The 26,179-nt window shown below is 39.1% G+C and overlaps 1 protein-coding gene across 3 annotated transcripts in view; it reads right to left on the bottom strand.

Moving 5' to 3' along the window:
- Nucleotides 1-1,577: 1,577 nt before the first annotated feature.
- The window catches only part of Vom2r53 (vomeronasal 2 receptor, 53), a 38,638-nt gene continuing 14,036 nt past the window's right edge, over nt 1,578-26,179 (bottom strand). The window contains exons 3-7 of one of the 3 annotated variants that reach the window (XM_063263079.1): nt 18,061-18,352; nt 16,906-17,712; nt 15,515-15,742; nt 8,574-8,697; nt 1,578-2,687 (exon numbers count right to left, since the gene is read on the bottom strand). In XM_063263079.1, the coding sequence (XP_063119149.1) occupies nt 1,762-2,687; nt 8,574-8,697; nt 15,515-15,742; nt 16,906-17,712; nt 18,061-18,352 (2,377 nt within the window). In that variant the 3' untranslated portion in view covers nt 1,578-1,761. The remainder of the gene's footprint in view (nt 2,688-8,573; nt 8,698-15,514; nt 15,743-16,905; nt 17,713-18,060; nt 18,353-26,179) is intronic. The other 2 variants (NM_173131.4, XM_063263080.1) reach the window with 2 other exon arrangements.

Below are 26,179 nucleotides of genomic sequence, written 5' to 3'. Positions count from 1 at the left end.
GAAAAGCATTACTCTACCTTGACTGCTTACAAACTTTTTGGCCTCTATACCAAGACTTTCATCATCTCTGCTTACCTCCAGAGAACTTTATTCATCGTCTCTGCTTACCTCCAGAGAACTTTATCGTCCCTTTTCTGGGAATTTCCAATGTCGCCATCCTGAAAGCTGAAAAGTTCTGAATCCACGAGGATGTCCTCGGGTCCCCGTATGGGCCACCACTTGTTGTGCCCACCTCGGCCAGCAAGGAAGACACAACACGGTCGGATTCTTCTCAACAGCCTTTATTGCAGGACCACCTTCATTGCTGATATGGGGACCTCGAGCGGCAAAAGCGCTCGCCTTATATACACAACAGGCTGAGGCTATGCTAATTGTCCTTCAGGCATTGGCGGAGCATGTATCACCCCACCATCACCTCTGCTACTTGTCCTCCAAGGATTGGCGGAGAACAAATCGCCTCATTAGCATGGTAGCGCCTTGGCCAGACTGATGCCAGATGGAAAACCCATGCATGCGCAGTACTGCTGGGTCACAGGAGGGTGCCGGATCACCTCATTATCCTACAGCTGCCCTGGCAAGGGGACAAGCCTGTGCATGCGCAATAAGTTGTTTACATAGGTGGGACTGGATGTCGGCGCCATCTTTGCTCCACCGCACCGCTCCCCACACCTCCCCATGGGATTTGTGTAGGGAACTGTGGGATGGTATCAGTTCACTTCCAGGCAGAGCCAGAAACAGGAAGTGCCCTGACCCAGAGGACTTCTGCTTCTGTGTGTCCTGAATCCACCAGGCAGGTCACTTGGTAGCAGAAAAGTGGGTCTTACCTCTGCTCTCAGGTGTGTAGGTGCTCCTGGAGACTCTCTTTCAGTTCTAGGCACAGGCAGGAATTAAAGGTTCCTGTCCCTGATTGTTCCTAGGTCCTTGCACCCAGTGGGGCACAGTTGGCACTAGGCAATTCCCTCTTGGTTTTGGACTGTGGATAGAAGGTAGTCTCTTCTGACTTGTAAGGATTGCCCACACTTATGAGGGTCCAGCTCTCTCCCCCACAGGATTTGGGTACAGGGAGCTGTATGGCTGGTTCAGTTTGGCCCTGGGCACAGACCAGAACCACGGGTACCAGCTGCTGACTGTTCCTATATTCCTGTGTCCAGAGCCACTGTAGAGTTTCTCCTTGGACCAAGGATATGGGCATAGGTGTGCAGAAGGGGCAGTCTGTCCTGCAGTCTCAGGAAGTCAACCCAGGCATAACTTTCTTACCACTATATCTTCAAAATTGGTTGAATAAAATTAGAACCTAAGTATACATGTCTACAGATGACATATATTACCCATTTTCTTTTACAAATAACAAAAGATTCACATCATGATAATTGGTTCCTGATATCTGATCCTATAATCTAGACAGCATGGTTTTGTAATGTGAATCTGGTTAACAAGAGAAATGTATAGGAGAGTGAACTGTGAGCCTTTGAAGCTTCAAAATGTGGGTGAAGGTGATTGAAAGGTACTTTTTTATAATTTTTGAGGATCATAAAGTAGAGAGAAATCATTAGAATGAAGTCACAGTTCACATATGGTCATACAAGAACAAGTATTTTATTGGTCAATATAACCATTTCACATATTTTACATAATTTGAAGCAATATCACCAGTCTGTCTCATGTGATCCTGTCCTCAAAGTCAAAGGACTAATTGTTTATATAGCAGGAGAAATGTCAACAATCAGACATTTTGTGCTAGGCCAATGTTTGTTTTGACTGCTATGTTTCAGGATTTTTACTCCTATGCTGTCTTTTTTCTCTGTTTAGAGGAAGTATGTTCCTCTCTGGTCTGAACAAAACAATGTAGCACTTAGGGACAAAGATTAGGGTTAGAATGCTTGCACTGGAAGCCAAGATAGAAAACATTTCCATAGCCACCCTGACCTTCCCAGTGGTGCTGTGGTAGACAGGGAGGAATGTGACCCAGACACTGCAGAACATCAGCATGCTGAAAGCCAGGGCCTTGGATTCATTAAATGTGTCAGGAAGATTCCTGGACATGAAAGCCAAGAGGTAACTACCAAAGGCCATGACTCCCAGGTAGGCCAGAGTACAGTAGAAGCCAATAGCTGAGCCCTTGTTGCATAGAATGATGATGTGCCCATGTTCAGAGTGAGCATCCATGTCAACAAATGGAGGAGATGTTCCCAGCCATATCCCAGAGAAAAGGATTTGCATCAGGGCACAAAGTGGAATGATGAACTGAGGGGCTCTTAATATCAGCAACCATCTTGTCTTTCTTCCTGGAGCAGTAATCTTGAATGCCATAACTACAGTGATAGTTTTGGCCAACACTGTGGATAGAGCCACAGTGAAGAGAAGTCCAAACAAGTTCTGCTGTAGGATACATGTGGCTGTGTTTGGAAGCCCAATGAAGAGCAAGGGACAAAGGAAACAGAGAGTGAGAGTGATGAGCAGGATATAACTGAGAGATCTATTATTGGCCTTCACAATTGGAGTGTTTCTGTGGATTATAAAAACCCCAATAACAAGACCTGTGACAACAAAGAATCCCAGAGACATGAGTGTGAGTCCCGTCCCCAAGGAATCATTATAATCCAGAAAGGTCATAGTCTTCTTCAGGCAGTGACTCTTCTCTGTATTTGCATAATGAGATTCAGGACACTTCACACACTGACCCACATCTGGTTGGAATGAAGTTGGTCATGAATGCATGGTCAAGTATTCCCTTTATCCTTATATGTTTTATAGTTCCAACTCATTGGGTTGTTGTTACAATCGTGTTCTCTTGTCAATTAGTTATAAAGAAATGGGTTCTAAGGTGAATGATCCCACAAACTTAGGTTTATACTCCTTTTGTAAGACCCCAGGAGCAAAAGCCCCTCTGGATAAAAGGTACTTTTCCCATCACACAATATAAATTATCACTGAAGAAATCAGGCAGTAACTGAAAGTATAATATAGAGGGGAGAACTGAAGCTGAGGCCATGGGTACAGTGTTGGCTGCCCCGCTTCTACCATCCTCCTCAATCTGCTTTGTTGTGTAGCTCATGAGCACCTCTTCAGAGGTCACACCAACACTATGAGCTAATCTAGACCACACGATCAGTAAAAACTAATATATCCAGTCCAGTACTTGAGAGCAGTTTTTAATTGTGCTTTTCTTTTGTCACATAAATCTAGACTGCATCAAATTGGTAATGAACAGACCTGAAGCATCACATTACTAGCATCCATTTATTTTAGCTGTATATTGAACTATTCTTATGTTTTCTCTGTTTTTCACCTTTGTTTCATTTAAATATTACAGTACAGTTGAAACATACATTTCGATCTTGAGAATACCAAATTATATCATAAAAGCTAATTCATATTCACCAAAGGAAAAAAATCAAGATGATATCTCAATTCTCAGTATTTATGACCCAAACACAAGGGTACCCACAGATGAAAATCAAATATTGCTAAGGCTTGAACCATACATCAAACTACACTCATTAATATTTAGAGATTTCAAGACATGATTCTTATCCATTGACAGATTATGCAGTCAAATCTAAACAGAAATGATAAAACTGACAGACATCATAAACCAAATGGTCTTAATAGACACCTACAGAGTATTTCACTCAAACACAAAAGGATGTATTTTCTTCTTATCACCTCATGGATTCTTCTCCAAATTGACCATATATTCAGTCATAAAGTAAGACTTCACAGATAAAAGAAAATAGAAATATCACCGTTTTTCTTATCAGACAATCAGGGAGTAAACTGAACTTCAAGGACAACAAAAGAATCACCAGAAAACCTACAAACTCATGGAAATGAACATCTCTGTACATAATGATCTGTGAATCAGGGAAGTAATGTAGAAAATAATTTCTCAAAGTTAATGAAAATAAAGGGATGGCATAGGCAAATTTATGATACACAGAGAAAACAGTGCTAAGAGGAAAATTCATAGCAATAAGTGTCTCCATAAAGTAATTAGAAAAATCTTATATGAGCAATTTAAAAGCATATTTGAAATCTCTAATAAAAAGACAAAAAGGCAGTGAAGAAGAGTACAAGGCAGACAAATAATTAAATCAGGGCTGAAATCAATTTATTAGACAAAGAAAAGAATAAAAAGAGTTAATGAAGCCACAAACTAGTTGCTTGAGAAAATCATCAAGATAGACAAAACCTAAGTGAAAAAAACAAAAAGGCATAGAGACATAGCAAAATAAGTAAAAGAGAATCACAAAGGGTGACAAAACAACAGACAAGGAGAAAAATGAAGTAATAATAATAATAATAATAATAATAATAATAATAATAAACAATAATAATAGGTCTTACTTCAAAGTTTTTTCTAGTTCCATCCATTTGCCTAAGAATTTCATGAATGCATTGTTTTTAATAATTGAGTAGTACCCCATTGTATAAATGAACCACATTTTCTGTATACATTCCTCCATTGAAAATCATTTGGGTTCATCCTGAGTGAGGTAACCCAGTCACAAAAGAACACACATGGTACACACACATTGATTTGTGGATATTGGTCCAAAAGCTCAAAATGCCCAAGATACAATTCATAGACCACATGAAGCAAAAGAAGAAAGAAGACTCAAGTTTGGATGTTTCAGTCCTTCTTACAAGGGGAAATCAAATAATCAAGGGAGGAAATTCAGAGGCAAATTGTAGAGGAGAGACTGAAGGAAAGGCCATAAGAGACTGCTTCACCTGGGGATCCATCCTACATCCAGACACCAAACTCAGACACTACAGTGGATGCCAAGAACTGTTTGCTGAGAGAAGCCTGATATGGCTGACTTCTAAGAGGCTCTGCCAGAGCCTGACAAATATGGAAGAATATGCTCACAACCAATCATTGGACTGAGCAAAGGGTCCCCAATGAAGGATCTTTAGAAAGGGCTAAAAAAGCTGAACACATAAGAAGAACAACAATATCAACCAACCAAACTCATCAGAGCTCCCCAGGGACCAAGCCACCAACAAAAGAGTACACATAGAGAGGCCCATGTCTCCACCCACACATGTAGCAGAGGATGGCCTTGTTGGTATCAATGGGAGGAGAGGCCCTTGGTTCTGTGAACTTTCAATGCCCCTTGTAGCAGAATGCCAGTGTAAGGAGGCAGGAGAGAGTGGGTGGGTGGGATGGGGAGAACTCTCATGGTAGCAGGGAAAGGGGATATTGGATAAGGATTTCTCATGGGGAAACTGGGAAAGGGGATAACATTTGAAATGTAAATAAAGAAAATATCCAACACAAAAAAATCAGATTATGTGAATATAATTTGAAAGAAAGGAGTCAGATGGCATGATAATATACATAAGCAACCACAAATATTATACCGAAGAACACCTACAACTGATGAACACCTCAGGAAAATGGATGAATACAAAATTTAATTTAAAAAATCAAACAAACAAGCAATAAAAACAAAAACTTAGTCTTCCTTAAAGCAAATGATAGATGAGCTGAGAAGGAAATTAGGCTAAAATGAACCCTTTACAATATCCACAATTAGTATAAAATACCTTCTTGCAACTCTAGCCATGCAAGTCACAACCTATATGACAAGAACTTGGAATCACTGAAAAAAATAATTAAGAGCTTGAAGGGGCTCGAGACCCCATATGAACAACAATGTCAAGCAACCAGAGCTTCCAGGGACTAAGCCACTACCTAAAGACTATACATGGACTGACCCTGGACTCTGACCTCATAGGTAGCAATGAATATCCTAGTAAGAGCACCAGTGGAAGGGGAATCCCTGGGTCCTGCTAAGACTGAAACCCCAGTGAACTAGACTGTTGGGGGGAGGGTGGCAATGAGGGAGGGTTGGGAGGGGAACACCCATAAGGAAGGGGAGGGGGGAGATGTTTGCCCGGAAACCAAAGAATTATTATTAAGTAATAAATAAATTTTAAAAAAAACAGAAATCAAAAAACAGAAAGATCAACCATGCTCTTGGAATGATAGGGTCATAATAATGAAAATGGCTATCTTACCAAAAGCAATCTATTGACACAATGCAATTCTCCAGCAATGGATTAGGCTCTAAGAAGTAGAATTCATAAATGGAAACATATGACAGTAAAAGTTTGTTTTAGGCAAAGGGCACTAGGAATAGGGACACCAACTCACAACAAAAATTTGACCCAAATTCTTCCTCTCTACAAGAAATGCAGAGACAAGGTGTTGGAGCAGACACTGAGGGGAGGGACAAAGAATAAATGGCCCCCTTGAGTCTTATCCCATGGGCAAATATCACTCCCTGGCATTATTAATAATAGTCTCTTATACTTGCAAAAAGAAGTCCAGCATAACTGTCCCCTGAGATGCTATATCTAGGTGATGACCGAAACAGATGCAGAGACCCACAACCAAAATCCGCCCACCCCCCAATAAGTAACAAAGATGCTGCTCAGTGTTCATGTGGATCCCTAACAATTAGAGAGAGGGCTATCGGGCTGGAGAGATGGCTCAGCCGTTAAAGGCTAGGCTCACAACCAAAAATATAAGGGAGAGGGCTATCCCTAAAGTGGTTGCCCATCTGTGAAATATGTTCTCCTAACAGGGCTATCTTCTATGGACTCAATGGAAGAGGATGTGCATAGCCTTGTAGAGAGTTGATTTGATATGGTAGAGCCATAGGTGGGGGCCATAGCCTCTGAGTGTTGAAGTGGAGGATGCATGGGGGTTAGGACTCTATGAGGATGGGATCCAGAGTGTAGCCTTGGATTTTGATGTAGAGTAAATAAAAAAAGGAAAATTGTCAGTTCACTTTCAGAAATGAGTTTTTTCGTGTTAGATATATATGCAAAATGGGATTTATTTCATGCAGCATACTGAATGAATCAACAAATAGCAAATCAACAGTAACTATAGCAAATCCTTTCCATTTATGCTTCCCATTCAACACTGAATAACAGTGCTCATTCTATAACCACTGATTGCAGCTATCTTGTGAGATCCTCATGTTTACTGGTATTATTTTGACACAGTAAACCAATGTGACCCAAGTTTTCCTGGAAATAATGACCCTATATTTCTATACCTTGGGCTTTGACAGGAATGGATAACAGAGCTTGGCATATTCACTCCAGCAACATTGCATTCAGAAGCTGTAATACTGAAGTTGCCTTGGAGACCCCAAGATATTTGAAATGCAAGAGCCTTGAGTGAGAGGCCACGGCTGTGGGCTATCTTCTGAGGACAGCGGCTAACAGGGAGTGGAACCAGCCCAGGAGAAAGAAGTTTTTTGCAGTCAACAGAGATGAAAAAGCAGTTGAACATCTGAAGACCGCTTTGATGTCAGACATGTTTGGAGTTTGGAGTTTGACTGGCTGGAGTCCTGTCTTGCTTTGGAGACTATACTTAAAGGATTGGATAAATCTCAGAAGAGACTTTGAACTTTGGACTTGATGAGACTTTGAACAGTGTTGAGACTGCTATAGACTACGGGGATTTTTTAATTTTGACGAAATCTGTTTTTATTATGCGATTTTTAGATATGGCCCCCATAGACTCATATGTTTGAATAGGTTTATGGGGGTCAGGGAGTGAAATGTGGTGGTTTCTATATGCTCGGCCCAGAGAGTGGCACTAATAGAACATGTGGCCCCGATGGAGTAGGTGTGTCACTGTGGGTGTGGGTTTTAAGACTCCCATCCTAGCTGCCTGGAAGCCAGTATTCTGCTAGCAGCCTTCAGATAAAGATGGTCCAGGTTCTTATTTCAAAGACTGTCAGTGACCCTTCTACATACTTTTACTTTAGTTTCCAATAGTTCTGATGAGAATGTTCATGCACTAGTGAAATTTTGGTATTACTGAGTCAATGAGTAACATCACATAATATAAACTTTGAGAGTACCACCAGCATTGAACTAGATATAATACTAGTTTCAAGATCACTAGTAAATACGCAAATATACAATATCTAAATCATTAATGCTTCATGGAAAATATGGATTAGGTTAATATATAGTATGTGGACCATGAATTCTTTTTTAAATCATATCCCATAAGTCTCTAGTTGTCATTGTCTTGCAGACTGTTCACAGTAATTTAATTTCTTTGTGTAATTTACTTTTACAAATCAATATATTGTGCCAAAAAAAACTTGGGAAAAATATTGTAATTAAGTACATTTAGAATCTTTCAGGTCCCCATTACGAAATAAGACTGATGAACCTGTCATAGCGAAGCTGAAAATATCTAATTTTAAAAGAAACATAAGTGTAATCTGATTAAAATATGCTTTCAAAATCAGGAAGACTTATGTAATTCAGACTATTGTCAGTTCAATTTTATGATGAAATTGAACTTTTGTCTTTGCATAGCAAAGTGATTTCTTGATCCCACAAAGCCTACAATGAATCAGAAGTGAATCACTCATACGTTTTACTTTAAGAGAATATACAGGAAAAAATAGATTACTAAAATGAAATAAAGGAATGGTGATACTGTTTAAGTGCCTAATATTTTCCCTTACTGAGTTTTGTCAGAGCACTGTAGAAAGGATGAGACACCCTCTGAGAGGCTTGGCATTTACCTGTCTCGTTGGAAATCTCTTTATCTGGGCAAGGAGTGCAGTCAAAGCAACAGGCAGGCTTGCTCTCCAGGATGACTTTCCTGTGTCCAGGACTGCAGCTCTCACTGCATACAGACTTTGGAATCTGAAACATATTTAATACAAGATACAAAGTGTTTAGGTCTTAATCAGGTCCAAGTAAACTGTGTTTTATTCTACAGAATGTATATTAATTAAACCTTATATTCCAAATGCATGCTTCCATGTAGCATGATATACAAAGTACATTTTTAAAGTTAGGCTATAAGAACATGATACTTCGTAAGATGTGTAAAGATTTTGGATAGTAGAACCAACCTTATTATATCCTGCATTCCTTTAGCTAAGTATTGCTGACCTTCTCAAAATTGTTCTATCATCTTTGGCATTTGAATGAACATGGAAAATAAGTTTCGTCAGCCACATCCTTCACCCTCAAATTCCTGAAATCTTCTTAGTTTCCTAAAATCAATGCTGACATAGTGACCTGCCATGATGAATGTCACCCGCAGTTTGTGATGTTCAAACAAAATGTTTCGTTCCTCACATTTGTTGCTTACCTGTTTCCAACAAGACAGATAAGTATAAAAGAGACAACCTCTAACGTTGGTCTATTTTAAGTCTTTTTTAAAATTTTAATTAGACATTCTTTATTACATTTCAAATGTTACAGCCTTTCCCAGTTTCCTATCCATAAAACCCCAAATCCAACCCCACCCTCTTTTTTTACTATGGTGTTTGCCCTCCACAATCACCCACCACTTCCACCTACACTGGACATTCCCCTACAATGGGGTATCCAGCCTTGGCAGGACCAAGGGCTTCTTCTCCCATTGATGCCCAACCAGGCCATGCTCTGCTACATAGGAACCTGGAGCCATGGGTCTGTCCATGTGCACTCTTTGGGTACTGATTTAGTCCCTGGGAGCTCTGGTTGGTCAGTGTTGTTGTTCATGTGGGGTTGCGGGGCCCTTCGGTCCCTCAATCCTTTCTCTAACTCCTCCAATTGGGAACCCGTTCTCAGTTCAATGGTTGGCTGTGAGCATCCACCTCAGTATTTGTCATACTCTGGCAGAGCTGCTCACAAGACAGCTATATCAGCCTCCTGTCAGCACGCACTTAGCATCAGCAATATTGTCTGGGTTTGGTGGCTGTAAGTATATGGTCTGGATCCCCAGGTGAGGCAGTCTCGGAATGATCATTCCTTCAGTATCTCCTCCAAAGTTTGTCTCCATATCTTCTCCTAGGAATATTTTTGTTAACTTTTTAGAAGGACTGAGGCATCCCCACTTTGGTCATCCTTCCTCTTGAGCTTCATGTGCTCTGTGGATTATGTCTTGGGTAATTTGAGCTTTTGGGCTAATATACACTTATCAGTGAGTGCATACCATGTGGATCTTTCTATGATTGGGTTACCCAACTCGGAATGATATTTCCTAGTTCAATCCATTTCCCTATGAATTTCATGAAGTCATTGTTTTTGATAGCTGAGTAGTATTCCACTGTGTAGATGTACCACATTTTCTGAATACATTCCTCTGTTGAAGGGCATCTGGGTTCTTTCCAGTTTCTGGCTATTATAAATAAGGCTGCTATGAACATAGTGGAGCATGTATCCTTGTTTCATTTTGGAGCATCTTTTGGGTATATGTCCAGGAGAGGTATAGCTGGCTCTTCAGGTAGTACTATGTCCAATTTTGGATGGAACCTCAAAGAATGATTTCAAGAGCTGTTACCCAGCGTGCAATCCCACCAACAATGGAGGAGTGTTCCTTTTTCTCCACATCCTCACCAGCATCTGGTGATACCTGAGTTTTTCAACTTAACCATTCTGACTGGTATGAGGAGGAATTTCAGGGTTGTATTGATTTGTAATTTTCTGATGAATATGGATGTTGAATATTTCTTTAGGTGCTTCTTGGACATTCGATATTCCTCAGTTGATAAATCTTTGTTTAGATCTCTACCCCATTTTTAATAGGGTTATATGATTCTCTGTAGGCTAACTTCTTGAGTTCTTTGTATATATTTGATATTAGAACATTATCAGATATAGGATTAGTAAAAATCTTTTCCCAATCTGTTGGTTGCTGTTTTGTCCTAACAACAATGTCCTTTGCTTTACAGAAACTTTGCAGTTTTATGAGATCCCATTTGTCCATTCTTGATCTTAGAGCATAAGCCATTGGTGTTCTGTTCAGGAAATTTTCCACAGTGCCCAAGTGTTCAAGGTTCTTCTTCACTTTTTCTATGAGTTTGAGTGCATCTGGTTTTATGTGAAGGTCCTTGATCCACTTGGACTTGACCTTTGTACAGGGTGATAAGAATGGATAGAATTGAATTCTTCTACATGCTGACCTCCAGTTGAACCATCATCATTTTTCCTAAATGCTATGTTTTTTCCACTGGATGGTTTTAACTCCTTCGGCAAAGATAAAGTGGCCATAGGTGTGTGGGTTCATTTCTGAGTCTTCAATTCTATATCACTGATCAACCTGCCGGTCTCTGTACCAATATCATACAATTTTCATCACTCTTTTTCTGTAATACAGATTGAGGTCAGGGATGGTGATTCCCCAGAAGTTCTTTAATTGTTAAGGATAGTTTTTGCTATCCTGAATTTTTGGTTATTCCAAATGAATTTGCAAATTGCTCTTTCTAGCTCTATGAAGAATTGAGTAGGAATTTTGATGGGGATTGCATTGATCTGTAGATTGGTTTTGGCAAGATGGCCATTTTTACAGTAGGAATCCTGCAAATTCACGAGCATGAGACATCTTTCCATCTTCTGATATCTTTTATTTCTTTCTTCAGAAACTTGAAGTTTTTGTCATACTGAACTTACATTTCCTTGGATAAAGTCACACCGAGGTATTTTATGTTATTTGTGACTGTTATGAAGGGTGTCATTTCCCTAATTTCATTCTCAGCCTGTTTATTCTTTGACTATGGGAAGGCTATGGATTTTTCCAGCCACTTTGCTAAATTTGTTTATCAAGATTAGTACATCTCTGGTGGAACTTTTGGGGTCCCTTAAGTATACTATCATACCTGTATATAGTGATATTTTGACTTCTTCCTTTCCAATGAGTATCTCTTTGACCTCCATTTGTTGTCTGACTGCTCTGGCTAGAACTTCAAGTACTATAATGAATAAGAAGGGAAAGAGTGAGCAGCCTTGTCTAACCCCTTATTTTTGTGGGATTCCTTCAAATTTCTCTCAATTTAGTTTTATGTTGGCTACTGCTTTGCTGTATACTGCTTTTACGATGTTTAGGTATTGATCTTGAATTCCTGATCTTTCTTAGTCTTTTAACATGAAGGGGTGTTGAATTTTGTCAAATGCTTTCTAAATATTTAATGAGAAGATCTTCTGGGATTTTTTGTCTTTTTACATGTGAGTTATGTTGATGGATATCCCTATATTGAACCATCCTTGCATCCCTGGGATTAAGCCTACTTGATCATGATGGATGACCCTTTTGATGTGTTCTTTGATTTGGTTTGTGAGAACTTTATTGAGTACTTCTATGGCGATATTCATGAGGGAAATTGGTCTGAAGTTCTCCTTTTTGTTAGGTCTTTGTGTGGTTTAAGCATAATGAAATTATGGCTTAGTAAAAGGAATTGGGTAGTGTCCCTTTTGTTTCTATTTTGTGGAATGGTTTGGACAGTATTGGTATTAGGTCTTCTATGAAGGTCTGACATAATTCTCAACTAAACCCATCTGTTACTGGGGTACTTTGGTTTGGGAGAATCTTAATAACTGCTACTATTGGAGTTTTGGGACTGTCTAGATGGTTTATCTGATCTTGATTTAACTTTGGTACCTGAATATTGTCTAGAATATTGTCCACTTCATCCATATTTTCCAGTTTTAATGAATATAAACTTTTGTAGTAGATCTGATGATTTTTTGAATTTCTTCAGATTCTGTTTTTATGTCTCCCTTTTCATTCCTGATATTGTTAATATGGATGCTCACACTCTGCCCTCTGATTAGTCTAGATAAACTTGTTTTTCTTGTTGATTTTCTCAAAGAATCAGCTCCTGGTTTTGTTGATCCTTTGTTTAGTTCTTTTTGTTTCTACTTGGTTGATTCCAACCCTGAGTTTGATAATTTCCTGCCATCTATTTTTATTGGGTGTATTTGCTTCTTTTTGTTCTAGAGCTTATAGGTGTGCTGTCCAGCTGTTCTTGTATGATCTCTCCTGTTTCTTTTTGGAGGCACTCAGAGCTATGAGTTTTCCTCTTAGCACTGTTTTCATTGTGTCTCATAAGTTTGGGTATGTCGTGCCTTCATTTTCATTAAATTTTAAAAAGTCTTTAATTTTTCTTTATTTCTTCCTTGAGCTAGTTATCATTGAGTAAAACATTATTCAATTTCCACGTGTATGTGGGCCTTCTGTCATTTTTATTGTTACTGAAGACCAACCTCAGTCGTGGAGATCTGATAGGATGCATGCCATTGTTTCAAACTTCTTGTATCCGTTGAGGCCTGTTTTGTGACCGATTATATGGTCAATTTTGGAGAAGGTACTATGAGCTGCTGAGAAGAAGGTATTCTTTTGTTTTAGGATGAAATCTTGTATAAATATCCATTAAATCCATTTGGTTCATAATTTTGTTAGTTTCTTTATGTCTCTGTTTAGTTTGAGTTTCCATGATCTGTCCATTGATGAGAATGGGGTATTGAAGTTTCCCACTATTATTTTTGCAGTACATGATGTGTTTTGAATTTTAGCAAGATTTTTTCATGAATATAGGCGCTCTTGCATTTGGAACATAGTTATTCAGGATTGGGATTACATCTTGGTGGCCTTTTTCTTTGAGGTATATGAAATGGCCTTTCTTATCTTTTTTGATAACTTTTGATTGAAAGTCTATTTTATTCCATAATAGAATGCCTACTCCAGCTTGTTACTAGAGACCATTTTTTTTGGAAATTTTTTTCCAGCCTTTTACTCTGAGGTAGTGTCTGTCTTTGTCACTGAGGTGTGTTTCCTGCATGCAGCAAATTGTTGGATGGTCCTTCTTTATCCAGTCTGTTAGTTTTTGTGTTTGTGTTGGAGAATTGAGTCCATTAATGTATAGAAATGTAAGGAATAGTGATTGTTGTTTCCTGCTACTTTTGTTGTTAGAGGTGGAATTATGTTTGTGTGATTCTCTTCGTTTTGGTTTGTTGCAACAAGATTAATTTCTTGCTTTTTCTAGGGTATAATTTCCCTCCTTGTGTTGCAGTTTTCCATCCATTATTTTTTGTTGGGCTGGATTTGTGGAAAGATACTGTGTAAATTTGGTTTTCTCATGGAATATCTTGGTTTCTCCATCTATGTCAATTGAGAGTTTTGCTGAATTTTGTACCCTGGGCTGTCCTTTGTGTTCTCTTAGGGTCTGCATGTCATCTGCCCAGGATCATCTGGATTTCATAGTCTCTGGTGAGAATTCTGGTGTAATTCTGATCGGTCTCCCTTTGTACGTTACTTAAATTTTTTCCCTTACTTCTTTGTTTTGTGACTTTGGTGTTTTGACTATTATGTGATGGGAGGAATTTCCTTTCTGGTCCAATCTATTTTGGAGTTCTGTAGGCTTCTTATATGTTTATGGGCATCTCTTTCTTTTTGTTGCAGAAGTTTTCTTCTATAATTTTCTGGAACATATTTACTGGTCCTTTAAGTTGGGAATCTGTGCTCTCTTCTATACCTATTTTCCTTAGGTTTGATCTTCTCATTGTGTCTTAGATTTCCTAGATGTTTTGGGTTAGGAGTTGTTTGCATTTTACAATAGCAGTTGTATCAATATTTTCTATGGTATCTTCTGCCCCTGAGAATCTCTCTTCTATCTCTTTCATTCTGTTGGTGATGCTTGAATCTATAACTCCTGATCACTTTCCTAGGTTTTCTATCTCCAGGGTTGTCTCCCTTTGTGTTCTCTTCATTGTTTCTATTTCTGTTTTTAGATCCTTGATGGTTTTGTTCAATTCTTTCACCTATTTGGTTGTGTTTTCCTGTAATTCTTTAAGGAACTTTTGAGTTTCCTGTTTAAGAGCTTCTACTTGTTTACCTGTGTTGTCCTGTATTTTGTTAGGAGAGTTGTTTATGTCCTTCTCAAAGTCCTCTATCATCATCTTGAGATGTAATTTTAAATCCAAATCTTGCTTTTCCATGTTTTTGGATATCCATAATTGGCTTTCGTGGGAGAACTTTGTTCTGATGTTGCCAAGAAGTATTGGTTCATCTCAGCTATGGTGGGATTTTGGTAGGAGTTGTATTCTATCTGTAGATCCCTTTACTAATTTTATGGGTTTTTGATAACAGTCAAAATTGTCCATCTTCACTATTATACTCCAACTGTTCCAAGATCATGGAAGATCTTTCCACCTTCTGGCATATTCTTAAATTTCTTTCTTCAGGAACTTGAAATTATTTTTATATGTCTTTAACTTGCTTCAGTAGAGTTACACCAACATGTTTTATGTTATTTGTGACTATTGCTTATAGTGTTTTTTCACTAATCCCTTTCAACTCCAATCTCATTTTAATATTCCCTTATATGTAAGCCCTGTTTCAGGATAATACTTGACAGGTTTTTGTTTAATGCAAGAAGTTGAGATATATTTTTCCTACTATGATTCCTCTTCCCAGGTAACTGCAATTTTTGCCATTTTGAAAAAATAACTAAGACACTTGAAGTCAATATATACATTCTGACAGATTTTTTGTAAGAATTATGTCAGAAATGACTAATTCATACCCTGCATTTAAATGACAAAACACATCCACTGCAAGAGCAATCAATAAAATCTTAATATTGGTAGTTATGTTTGTACAGAAGGGGTCCATATTATGAAACAAGATTCATTAGATTTAGAATTATACATTATTTCCATACATTAGAATCTTTTAAATAAGAAACACACCAACCTCTGTAAATCCTATGGGCCAGTTAATTTTGTGTTCAGATATCGAAAGTTGTTGCCCCTTGGGAGCACTTGGAGCAAATGTACCCACTTTCACTAATAAGGAAAGACCTGTTGGGAAATTCCAAATATTGGAGATATCATACTCTGTATCCGTCTTCTTTTTCCAGTCCAGAATCACACAATCACCAACAGAATTTATCAGCTGAATGTTCTTCAGAAAAGGGTGAAGCTAAAAATAAATGAAAACCTAAGCTGAAGTTACACTTATATATCTATAATTGAATTAAGGAAATGCTACTTCCAGAATCTAATGTATCTTGTTAATGCTGTTTTAATTAATTTCCATGGCATTAGACAAAGGAAAACTTAGGAGAAAATAACTGTAATGTGGTCTCTACAATGTCAGTTTTTAGAGAAGGTACTTTCATGGAACTCATAGATACACAGGTGATCTGCATATTTCACTGCCTGAGAGTGCCTCATGTTCTTTTTTTTTTTTTATTTTCGGAGCTGGGGACCGAACCCAGGGCCTTGCGCTTCCTAGGCAAGTGCTCTACCACTGAGCTAAATCCCCAGCCCCTCCTCATGTTCTTAAGAATAAAGTGAGACACAAATGCCACGAGTTCCAAAGACTCAAAATTCAAAACTACCATGAAACATGCCTCTCAAGCCAACTAGACCAGGGCAATTCCACAAGGCTTGATAGTCAATGACTCAGGTTTCAGTTAATTTCAGATGCAGTAAAATTGACAACTAAGACTAGCCATCATAAGTAACTATAGGTAATGCTGTACAACAATAAGTTATTCTTATTTCTCTGAAGCTATAAATTCTCTAACCAACAGTTTCATTGTCTTTACCCTCTAACCACCTTGTCATTGGTAATTACCATTCCACTTCAGAAATACTCTCTGTAATTCTGATCTATATTTGCTTTGCCTATTTTTCTTATTCATTTTAATTTTTTATTCAGTTTCACCTTAATTGCAGCTCTTCCTTCCAGGTTCACTCTTGCACAACCCCTCCACCTCATTGCCATTGCCTTCTCTTCTGAAGGTGGAAACTCCATGAGTGTTCACCACCCTAGGACATCAAATCTCTGGAGAGCTAGGTACAACCATGAAAGTTTGGGTTTTTCCTACTTAGAAATTACCAAGAAATATTTTTGCAGTTGTTACCAAAAGCAGAATTATTCTGTTGAGTGAAGTTTTCTGTAGATCCACTCATCATGTACATAGACATTAAAGTACACTGATATCTTAGCACTGAAATGTATACTACCACTTATAGATCATTAAATGGACAATAAGAAATAATCATAACTAGTTTGAGAGCTTTTAAAGCATCTGATGTCATGTCATTGCTGTTAAAATACAATTAAAGGCACATTACCTGCCAAGGAAATAATATAGTCCTATCTTTATTATCCTGTGGTTGAATTTCTACTTGATGGAGAGCCTTCTCATGGAGACTGTGGGCCACTGCATACACAGCATTGTACACATTGTAACTCTCTTCAGTCATGACTAGCTCAAAAACACCCCCTGGCAACAATTCCAAAGAGGCATTGGGTATACAGTTTTCAAAGATTTTACACTCAGAATGCAAAAGTGGACAACTGAAATACTGGTTCCACAAGATGTGAAGAAAAATGTCTTCTGGATACTTGATAGGGGTGACTTCCTGCATAAAATTTGTGAAATCAGAAATCTCCCCATGATGGGGTGAGAAAGTGAGAGTGCCATGGGCCAATTCTAACATGGTATATTGTTCAATTTTTTGGCCAACCCATTTTGAGGTTATGACCCAAATCTTTTTCATTTCATACTTTCTGTGTTTACTTTGTATTACAATTAATTGAAAAGCAAAATGTCCATAAACTATAATCACATTTGCTGATGACTCTAGAGTCTGCATCTGATTGTGGGTTAGCGGACAATGCAATGATTCCCCCAAAAATATTACTGTTTCCACAAAGGCTATGCAGATTTTATTCTTGTCCAGCTCCTTTCTTAACTCTGATAGAAACTGAGAACCTCTGTTGTCATCTGTGATTAGCAGTCCCACCCAGGTCCAGTTGAAATGAAGCATCAAAGAGGTGATACCACAGAACAGAGGTGTGTCTTTGGGGGCCACCTGGTACACAGATGGAAACTGGTTTCTGCCTATCTGAACAGGATCACACGGCCCAAAATTAAGCTGAAAGAAATACAGTCTTTTCAAAAGGAGAACAAGAATTGCCATTAAAACATGCTTAGTCTTAAGAAAACAGATTTTAAGTTTTGAAGTTTAAATTATGCTCAATATGCTAATGTCAAATCTCATTCCTTGAGTGTTTTCAGTAAATTACTGAAAAGTCTCAAGGTTTCAAAATACCTTGTGTACCGTTCATCATTCCTACTGTATTCAAAAGCAAATGGAGAAAGAAAAGAATGTATCTCTGTCTCTCTCACAGCACATAATCAAACTCTCTCCTTCTGGTTTTGCACACAGGAGGTATCTGAGAAACAGACCTGGCTGCCCATCACTCACATGACTTGAACTCACCTGAGGAAATTTGTAAATGTCCAACAAAGTCCCAAAGGTCTCAGATGTTTTCCGTGATATTCCAGTAAGTGCAGCAGCTGATTTGCTATCCTTTCTGCAAGTGTAATTAGGAATGAATTTGCTCAAGCCTGTGAGCCAAGATAGTGCACTCCTCAGAATATTCCGTTCAAAATGTGGCAGATTATAAATCTCAAGTCCCAGAGAGGTGTTTGGTAAAATATGGGACTTCACATTGATCTCATTGATCGCAAATATCATGGCCAAAACAAGTTGGTACATTTGTGCATTTATCCTGCAAAGAAATACCACAGCATTTATATAGGGAACTCATAATAATTGTCCCTACAACTTTAGTGCAATGGCTTTGATAGTCTGAAAGTTTGTATTTGCTTAGAAAGCACACTTTTATGTCTACCAAAAAATTCTTTCAATGTAAATATTGTGCTACATAATATTTGTAGTTTATGAAATACTGAAAAGTAATAATTGTTATTTTTTAGACCCGCATCTCTAACTTCTGGATGTGGAAATGTATTATTCTACCATTAAATGAAGTAGACATCTTCAAAAATTATCCACTCTTATTGTCTTTCAGCCTCTAGTTTGTAAAACAATTGTGACAACATTAAGCCATCATACTTTTTATTTGAGGCAGTATTTCTGTCTCTGGTGCAGTTAGATATACATCTGCTGTGGGCAACATAGTTCAATGCTTGTTCATCAAATGCAAAAGAAAACGTCCTATCTTGGCCTTGTTTTTAGCCGTCTTGAGATTATATGTCTTTGATGTCACCTTTATATATGTCATGGGAGATTCTTGGAGTTTTCCATATCATCTTCCCATCTCATTGTAAGAATACTTCTAAATAACTGGGTAATGCCATTCCCAGTGTGATGTGATCTCTGTGAATCTGAACTCACGTTATCACATGTATTGCAATAATTTTCTTTGCTGTAGCATTCCATAACTTTTACAATAATGTTATCTAGTGAATAATTATAGAATTATACTTCGGAAGGTAAATTGACACATATATATGGAGACAATTATAACTTCAATGTATAATGATCAAAAAGGAAGGCTTCATTATTCTTTTTTGAATATTTTTATGTTTTTACATTTCAAATGTTATCCCCTTTTCCCAGGCCCCCATACCTCCTTACCACTTCTCCTCTTCTAAGAAGATGCTCCCATTCCAACCCACACACTCCCACCTCAACGCCCTGGCATTTCCATACACTAGGGAAGCAAGCTTTCACAGGACCAAGGGCTTCTCCTCTGTTGATGCCAAACAATGCTATCCTAGGCTACATATGTGGCTAGAGCCATGGGTCCCTCCATATGTATTCTTTGATTGGTGGTTTAGTTACTGGGGGGTCTGGTAAGTTAATACTGTTGTTCAACCTATGGGATTGCAAACCCATTCAGCTCCTTCAGTCATTTCTCTATCTCCCCCTTTGGGGTCCCCATGCTCAGTCCAATGGTTAGCTACAAGCAACTTCATCTGTCAGGAAGGTTCTGGCAGAGCCTCTCAGGAGACATTCATATCAGTCTCCTGTCAAGGAGCACTTCTTGGCATCAGCAATAGTGACTGAGTTTGGTGGCTGCATATGGAATGGATTTTCCTGTGGGGAAGACTCAGGATGACATTTTCTTTAGTCCCTGCTCCATTCCTTGTCCCTGTATTTCCTCCTGTGAGTATTTGGTTCTCCCTTCTAAAAAGGATTAAAGCATCCACAATTTGGTTTTTCTTCTTCTTGAGCTTAATATGGTCCATGAATTGTTTCTTGGGTATTGTTTCCAAGCTTTTGGGCTAATATCCATTATCAGTGAGTGCATACCATGTGAGTTCTTTTGTGACTGGGTCATCTCACTCAGGATGATATTCAATCCATTTGCCTAAGACTTTCATGTAATCATTCTGTTTAATAGCTGAGTAGTACTATATTGTGTAAATATACAACATTTTCTGTATCCATTCCTCTGTTAAAGGGCATTTGGGTTCTTTCCAGGTTCTGGCTATTATAAATAAGGATGCTATGAACATAGTGGATCATGTGTCCTTGTTATATGTTGGGGCATCTTTTGAGTGTATGTACATGACTGATATGTCTGGGTCCTCAGGTAGTTCTATGCTGAGTTTTCTGAGGAAACACCAGACTGATTTCCAGAGTGGGATTTATGAGCTTTCAATCCCACAAGAAATGGGGCAGTGTTCTTAGGCTTCATTATTCTTAAATTTTGTAAAATTGTTCTTTATTGGTGGAACTATAGTTCCTGTATGTATAACGAAAATATTAAAAGCACAATAAAATGTTTCTTTTTTTTTTCTTGTTGGAAATATACTTTGGGAAAGAGACTAATTCATTGAAGATGATGTGAAAATGAAATGGAGACTGTATTCCACATTCCAGTCTTGGTGTTGTACCATTTTAAAAGGAGAGCTGGATGAGGATATTTTTTTTTAATTTTTATTTCTTCTTTATTTTTTTACATCTTTATTAACTTGGGTATTTCTTATTTACATTCCGATTGTTATTCACTTTCCCAGTTTCCAGGCCAACATCCACCAAACCCCTCTCCTTCCCCTTCTATATTTGTGTTCCCCTCCCCATCCTCTCCCCATTACCACCCTCCTCCCAACAATCACATTCACTGGGGGTTGAGTCTTGGCAGGACCAAGGGCTTCCCCTTCCACCAGTGCTCTTACTAGGCTATTCATTGCTACCTGTGAATTTGGAGCCCAGCGTCAGTCCATGTATACTCGTTGGGTAGTGGCTTATTCCCTGGAAGCTCTGGTTGGTTGGCATTGTTGTTCATATGGGGTCTCGAGCCCCTTCAAGCTCTTTCAGTCCTTTCTCTGATTCCTTCAACAGGGGTCCCGTCCTCAGGTCAGTGGTTTGCTGCTGGCATTCGCCTACGTATTTGCTGTATTCTGGCTGTGTCTCTCAGGAGAGATCTACATCCGGTTACTGTCAGCCTGCACTTCTTTGCTTCATCCATCTTATCTTGTTTGGTGACTGTATATGTATGGGTCACATGTGGGGCAGGCTCTGAATGGTTGTTCCTTCTGCCTCTGTTCTACACTTTGCCTCCCTATCCCCTCCTATGGATATTTTTGTTCCCATTTTAAAGAAGGAGTGAAGCATTTGCATTTTAGTCATCCCTCTTGAGTTTCATGTGTTCTGTGCATCTAGAGTAATTCAAGCATTTGGGCTAATATCCACTTCTCAATGAATGCATACCATGTGTGTTTTTTCTGTGATTGGGTTACCTCACTCAGGATGATATTTTCCAGTTCCACCATTTGCCTACGAATTTCGTAAAGTCATTGTTTTTGATAGCTGAGTAATATTCCATTGTGTAGATGTACCACATTTTCTGTATCCATTCCTCTGTTGAGGGGCATCTGGGTTCTTTCCAGCTTCTGGCTATTATAAATAAGGCTGCTATGAACATAGTGGAGCATGTGTCTTTGTTATATGTTGGGGCATCTTTTAGGTATATGCCCAAGAGAGGTATAGCTGGGCCCTCAGGTAGTTCCATGTCCAATTTTCTGAGGAACCTCCAGACTGATTTCCACAATGGTTGTACCAGTCTGCAATCCCACCAACAATGGAGGAATGTTTCTCTTTCTCCACATCCTTGACAGCATCTGCTGTCACCTGACTTTTTGATCTTAGCCATTCTGACTAGTGTGAGGTGGAATCTCAGGGTTGTTTTGATATGCATTTCCCTTATGACTAAAGATGTTGAATATTTCTTTAGGTGTTTCTCAGCCATTTGGCATTCCTCAGCTGTGCATTCTTTGTTTAGCTCTGAACCCCATTTTTAATAGGGTTATTTGTCTCCCTGCAGTCTAACTTCTTGAGTTATTTGTATATTTTGGATATAAGCCCTCTGTCAGTTGTAGGATTGGTAAAGATCTTTTCCCACTCTGTTGGTTGCCATTTTGTCCTAACAACAGTGTCCTATGCTTTATAGAAGCTTTGCGGTTTTATGAGATCCCATTTGTCGATTCTTGATCTTAGAGCATAAGCCATTGGTGTTTTGTTCAGGAAACTACTAAACTTGATAAACACCTTCAGCAAAGTGGCTGGGTATAAAACTAACTCAAATAAATCAGTAGCCTTCCTCTACACAAAAGAGAAACAAGCCGAGAAAGAAATTAGGGAAACTACATCCTTCATAATAGTCCCAAATGATATAAATTGCCTCGGTGTGACTTTAACCAAGCAAGTGAAAGATCTGTATGATAAGAACTTCAAGCCTCTGAAGAAAGAAATTGAAGAAAACCTCAGAAGATGGAAAGATCTCCCATACTCATGGATTGGCAGGATTAATATAGTAAAAATGGCCATTTTACCAAAAGCAATCTACAGATCCAATGCAATCCCCATCAAAATTCCAACCCAATTCTTCATAGAGTTAGACAGAACAATTTGCAAATTCATCTGGAATAGCAAAAAACCCAGGATAGCTAAAAAAACTATTCTCAACAATAAAAAGACTTCCAGAGGAATCACTATCCCTGAACTCAATCAGTATTACAGAGCAATAGTGATAAAAACTGCATGGTATTGGTACAGAGACAGACAGATGGACCAGTGGAATAGAATTGAAGACCCAGAAATGAACCCACACACCTATGGTCACTTGATTTTTGACAAAGGAGCCAAAACCATCCAATAGAAAAAAAGATAGCATTTTCAGCAAACGGTATTGGTTCAACTGGAGGTCAGCATGTAGAAGAATGCAGATCGATCCATGCTTATCACCCTGTACAAAGCTTAAGTCCAAGTGGATCAAGGACCTCCACATCAAACCAGATACACTCAAACTAATACAAGAAAAAGTGGGGAAGAACCTCGAACACATGGGTACTGGAGAAAATTTCCTGGATGAGGATTTTTAAAGCTGAATCATGTCTAACATAATTCAAAGTATTATTGCTTATACCCACAGGTAAGTATAGACCATTTAATTCAGAAATTAATTTTTTGGGACAGATGGTAACTACAGAATAACCCCAGTAATCAAAGCAAAGTGAGAAATCCTAATAGACACCAAGGAGTATTAAAAATCTACCACCCGACTGATCCCATCCCACAGCTCCCTACTCCAAAATCCTGTGGGGGAGAGAGTTGAATACCCAGAAGTGCGGAACACACTGAGAGCTAGGACAGACAGCCCCTTCTGTCCATCTTTGCCCACATCCCTGGCCCAAGAGGAAACTGCATGGTGCCTGTGAACCCAGGAATATAGGACCAGTCAGCAGCAGGTACCTGCGGTTCTGGTCTGCATCCAAAACTGAACTGAAACAGTCAAATAGCTCCCTGTATCCAAATCTGGTGGGGAGAGTGCTGGAAACTCAGAAGTGCAGACACTCGTGAGAAATCAGAGGAGTCTGCCCTCTGCCCAAATTCCTGACAAAAGAGGGAATTGCCTAGTGTCAGCAGTGCCCCCTGGGAGCAGGGAACAAGGAGTTTTCAGGGTCAGGTCCCTTCTGATTCCTGCTGGCTCCAGGAGTGCCTAAATGCCTGAGAGCAGAGCACTCTGATCTGAGAAAGAGAAAGGTAAAACAGGAGTGCTGACACCGAGGCCTACGGGAGGGTCAAGCCACTGTCAAAAACAGCAAGACAAGCTAACAACAGAGACAATATGATGGCCAGAGGCAAGCACAGGAACCTAAGCAACAGAAACCAAGACTACTTGGTACCATCAGATCCTAATTCTCCCACCAAAGTAAATACTGGATATCCAATCACACTGAAAAAGCAAGATTTAGATTTAAAATCACATTTGATGATGATGGTGGTGGTGGTGGTGGAGGACTTTAAGAAGAACATAAAACGGGTTGGGGATTTAGCTCAGCGGTAGAGCGCTTGCCTATCGAGCGCAAGGCCCTGGGGTCGGTCCCCAGCTCCGAAAAAAAGAAAAGAAAAAAAAAGAAGGACATAAAAGACTCCCTTAAGGAAATACAGGAAAACACAAGTAAACAAGTAGAAGTCCTTAAAGAGGAAACAAAACAATCCCTTAAAGAATTACAGGAAAACACAAGTGAGCTGGTGTAGATATTGAACAAACCTTCTAGCATTTAAAAAATGGAAAAAGAAACAATGAAGAAAGCACAAAGGGAGACAACAATGGAGATAGAAAGCCTAGGGAACATATCAGGAGTCAAACATGCAAGCATCATCAACAGAAAACAAGAGACAGAAGAGAGAATCTCAGGGGCAGAAGATTCCGTAGAAAACATCAACAATCCTTGCTCCCAAACACCATGGGAGAGAGAGCTGATCACCCAGACCAGTGGGAAATCCTGAGACTGCAGGGCAGAAGAGACTGCCACTCCTGCCCAACTTGGCCCACATCCCAAGAGGGATACAGCCTCTGGGCACAGGAAGATAGGGGCAGTCAAGCTGCAGGAGCCCTGTGGTCCAGACTGTGCCCGGATCTGAACAAACCCCATCAAAGAGCTACCGGCACCCAAATCCCATGGGAAGGAGAGGTAGACCATCAGAGGAGGGGCAGGCCCTTCTGGGACAGCAAAGCCAGTGGACAGGAACGATTACACACCTGAAAGCAGAGCACTCTGTTCTCATAACTGGCTGAAAGAAAAGAGGAAAACAGGTCTACAGCACTCCTGACACACAAGACTGTATGACAGAAAAAACAATGTCAGAAATAGCAAAACAAGGTAACACCAGAGATAACCTGATGATAAGAGGCAAGCACAGGAACCCAAGAAATAGAAACCAAGACACATGGCATCATGAGAGCCCAATTCTCACACAAAAGCAAACACTGAATATCCAAACACACCAGAAAAGCAAGATCTATATTTAAAAATCACATTTGATCATGATGATGGAGGACTTTAAGAAAGAAATAAAAACTCCCTTAGAGAAATGCAGGAAAACACAAGTAAGCAAGTAGAAGCCCTTAGAGAGGAAACACAAAAATCCCTGAAAGAATTACAGGAAAACAAAACCAAACAGGTGAAGGAAATGAAATGGAAATAGAAACAATAAAGAAAGCACAAAGGGAGACAACCCTGGATATAGAAAACCAAAGGAAGAGACAAGGAGCCATAGATACAAGCATAACCAACAGAATACAAGAGATAGAAGAGAGAATCTCGGAGGCAGAAGATTCCATAGAAATAAACAACACAACTATCAAAGGTAATGTAAAACAGAAAAAGCTACTGGCCCAAAAGAGCACATCAAAACAATCATCCACCATGATCAAGTAGGCTTCATCCCAGGCATGCAGGGATGATTTAATATACAGAAAACTATCAATGTAATCCATTATATAAACAAACTGAAAGAACAAAACCACATGATCATTTCATGAGATGCTGAGAAAGCATTGGACAAAATTCAACACCCCTTCATGATAAAAGCCCCGGAAGGAACAGGAATTCGAGACCCATACCTAAACATAGTAGAAGCCATATATAACAAACCAGTAGCTAACATTAAACTAAATGGAGAGAAACTTGAACCAATCCCACTAAAATCAGGGACTAGACAAGGCTGCCCACTCTCTCCCTACTTATTCAATATAGTTCTTGAAGTTCTAGCCAGAGCAATCAGACAACAAAAGGAGATCAAGGGGATACAGATCGGAAAAGAAGAAGTCAAAATATCACTATTGCAGATGATATGATAGTATATTTAAGTGACCGCAAAAGTTCCACCAGAGAACTACTAAGCCTAATGAACAACCTCAGCAAAGTGGCTGGATCTAAAATTAACTCAAACAAATCAATAGCCTTCCTCTATTCAAAGGATATACAGGCTGAGAAAGAATTCAGGGAAATGACACCCTTCACAATAGTCACAAATAACATAAAATACTGTAATCAAGCAAGAGAAAGATCTGTATGAAAGAAAAAATAAAGAATTCTGCTATGAAAATGGCCATTCAGAGCCTGCCTCAATTGAGGATCCTCCCCAAATACATATAGCCACCATAGCCAGACAATATCGCTAATGCCCATTAATGCATGCTGACAGGAGCCTGATCTAGCTGTCTCCTAAGAGGCTCTGCCCAAGCATAACAAATATAAAGGCAAATGCTAGCAGCAAACCATTGAACTAAAAATGG

This window comes from Rattus norvegicus, chromosome 7 (genome assembly GCF_036323735.1).
Source record: "Rattus norvegicus strain BN/NHsdMcwi chromosome 7, GRCr8, whole genome shotgun sequence".
In the NCBI taxonomy this organism is placed as follows: Eukaryota; Metazoa; Chordata; class Mammalia; order Rodentia; family Muridae; genus Rattus; species Rattus norvegicus.
This window is presented reverse-complemented; position numbering and strand designations above follow the sequence as displayed.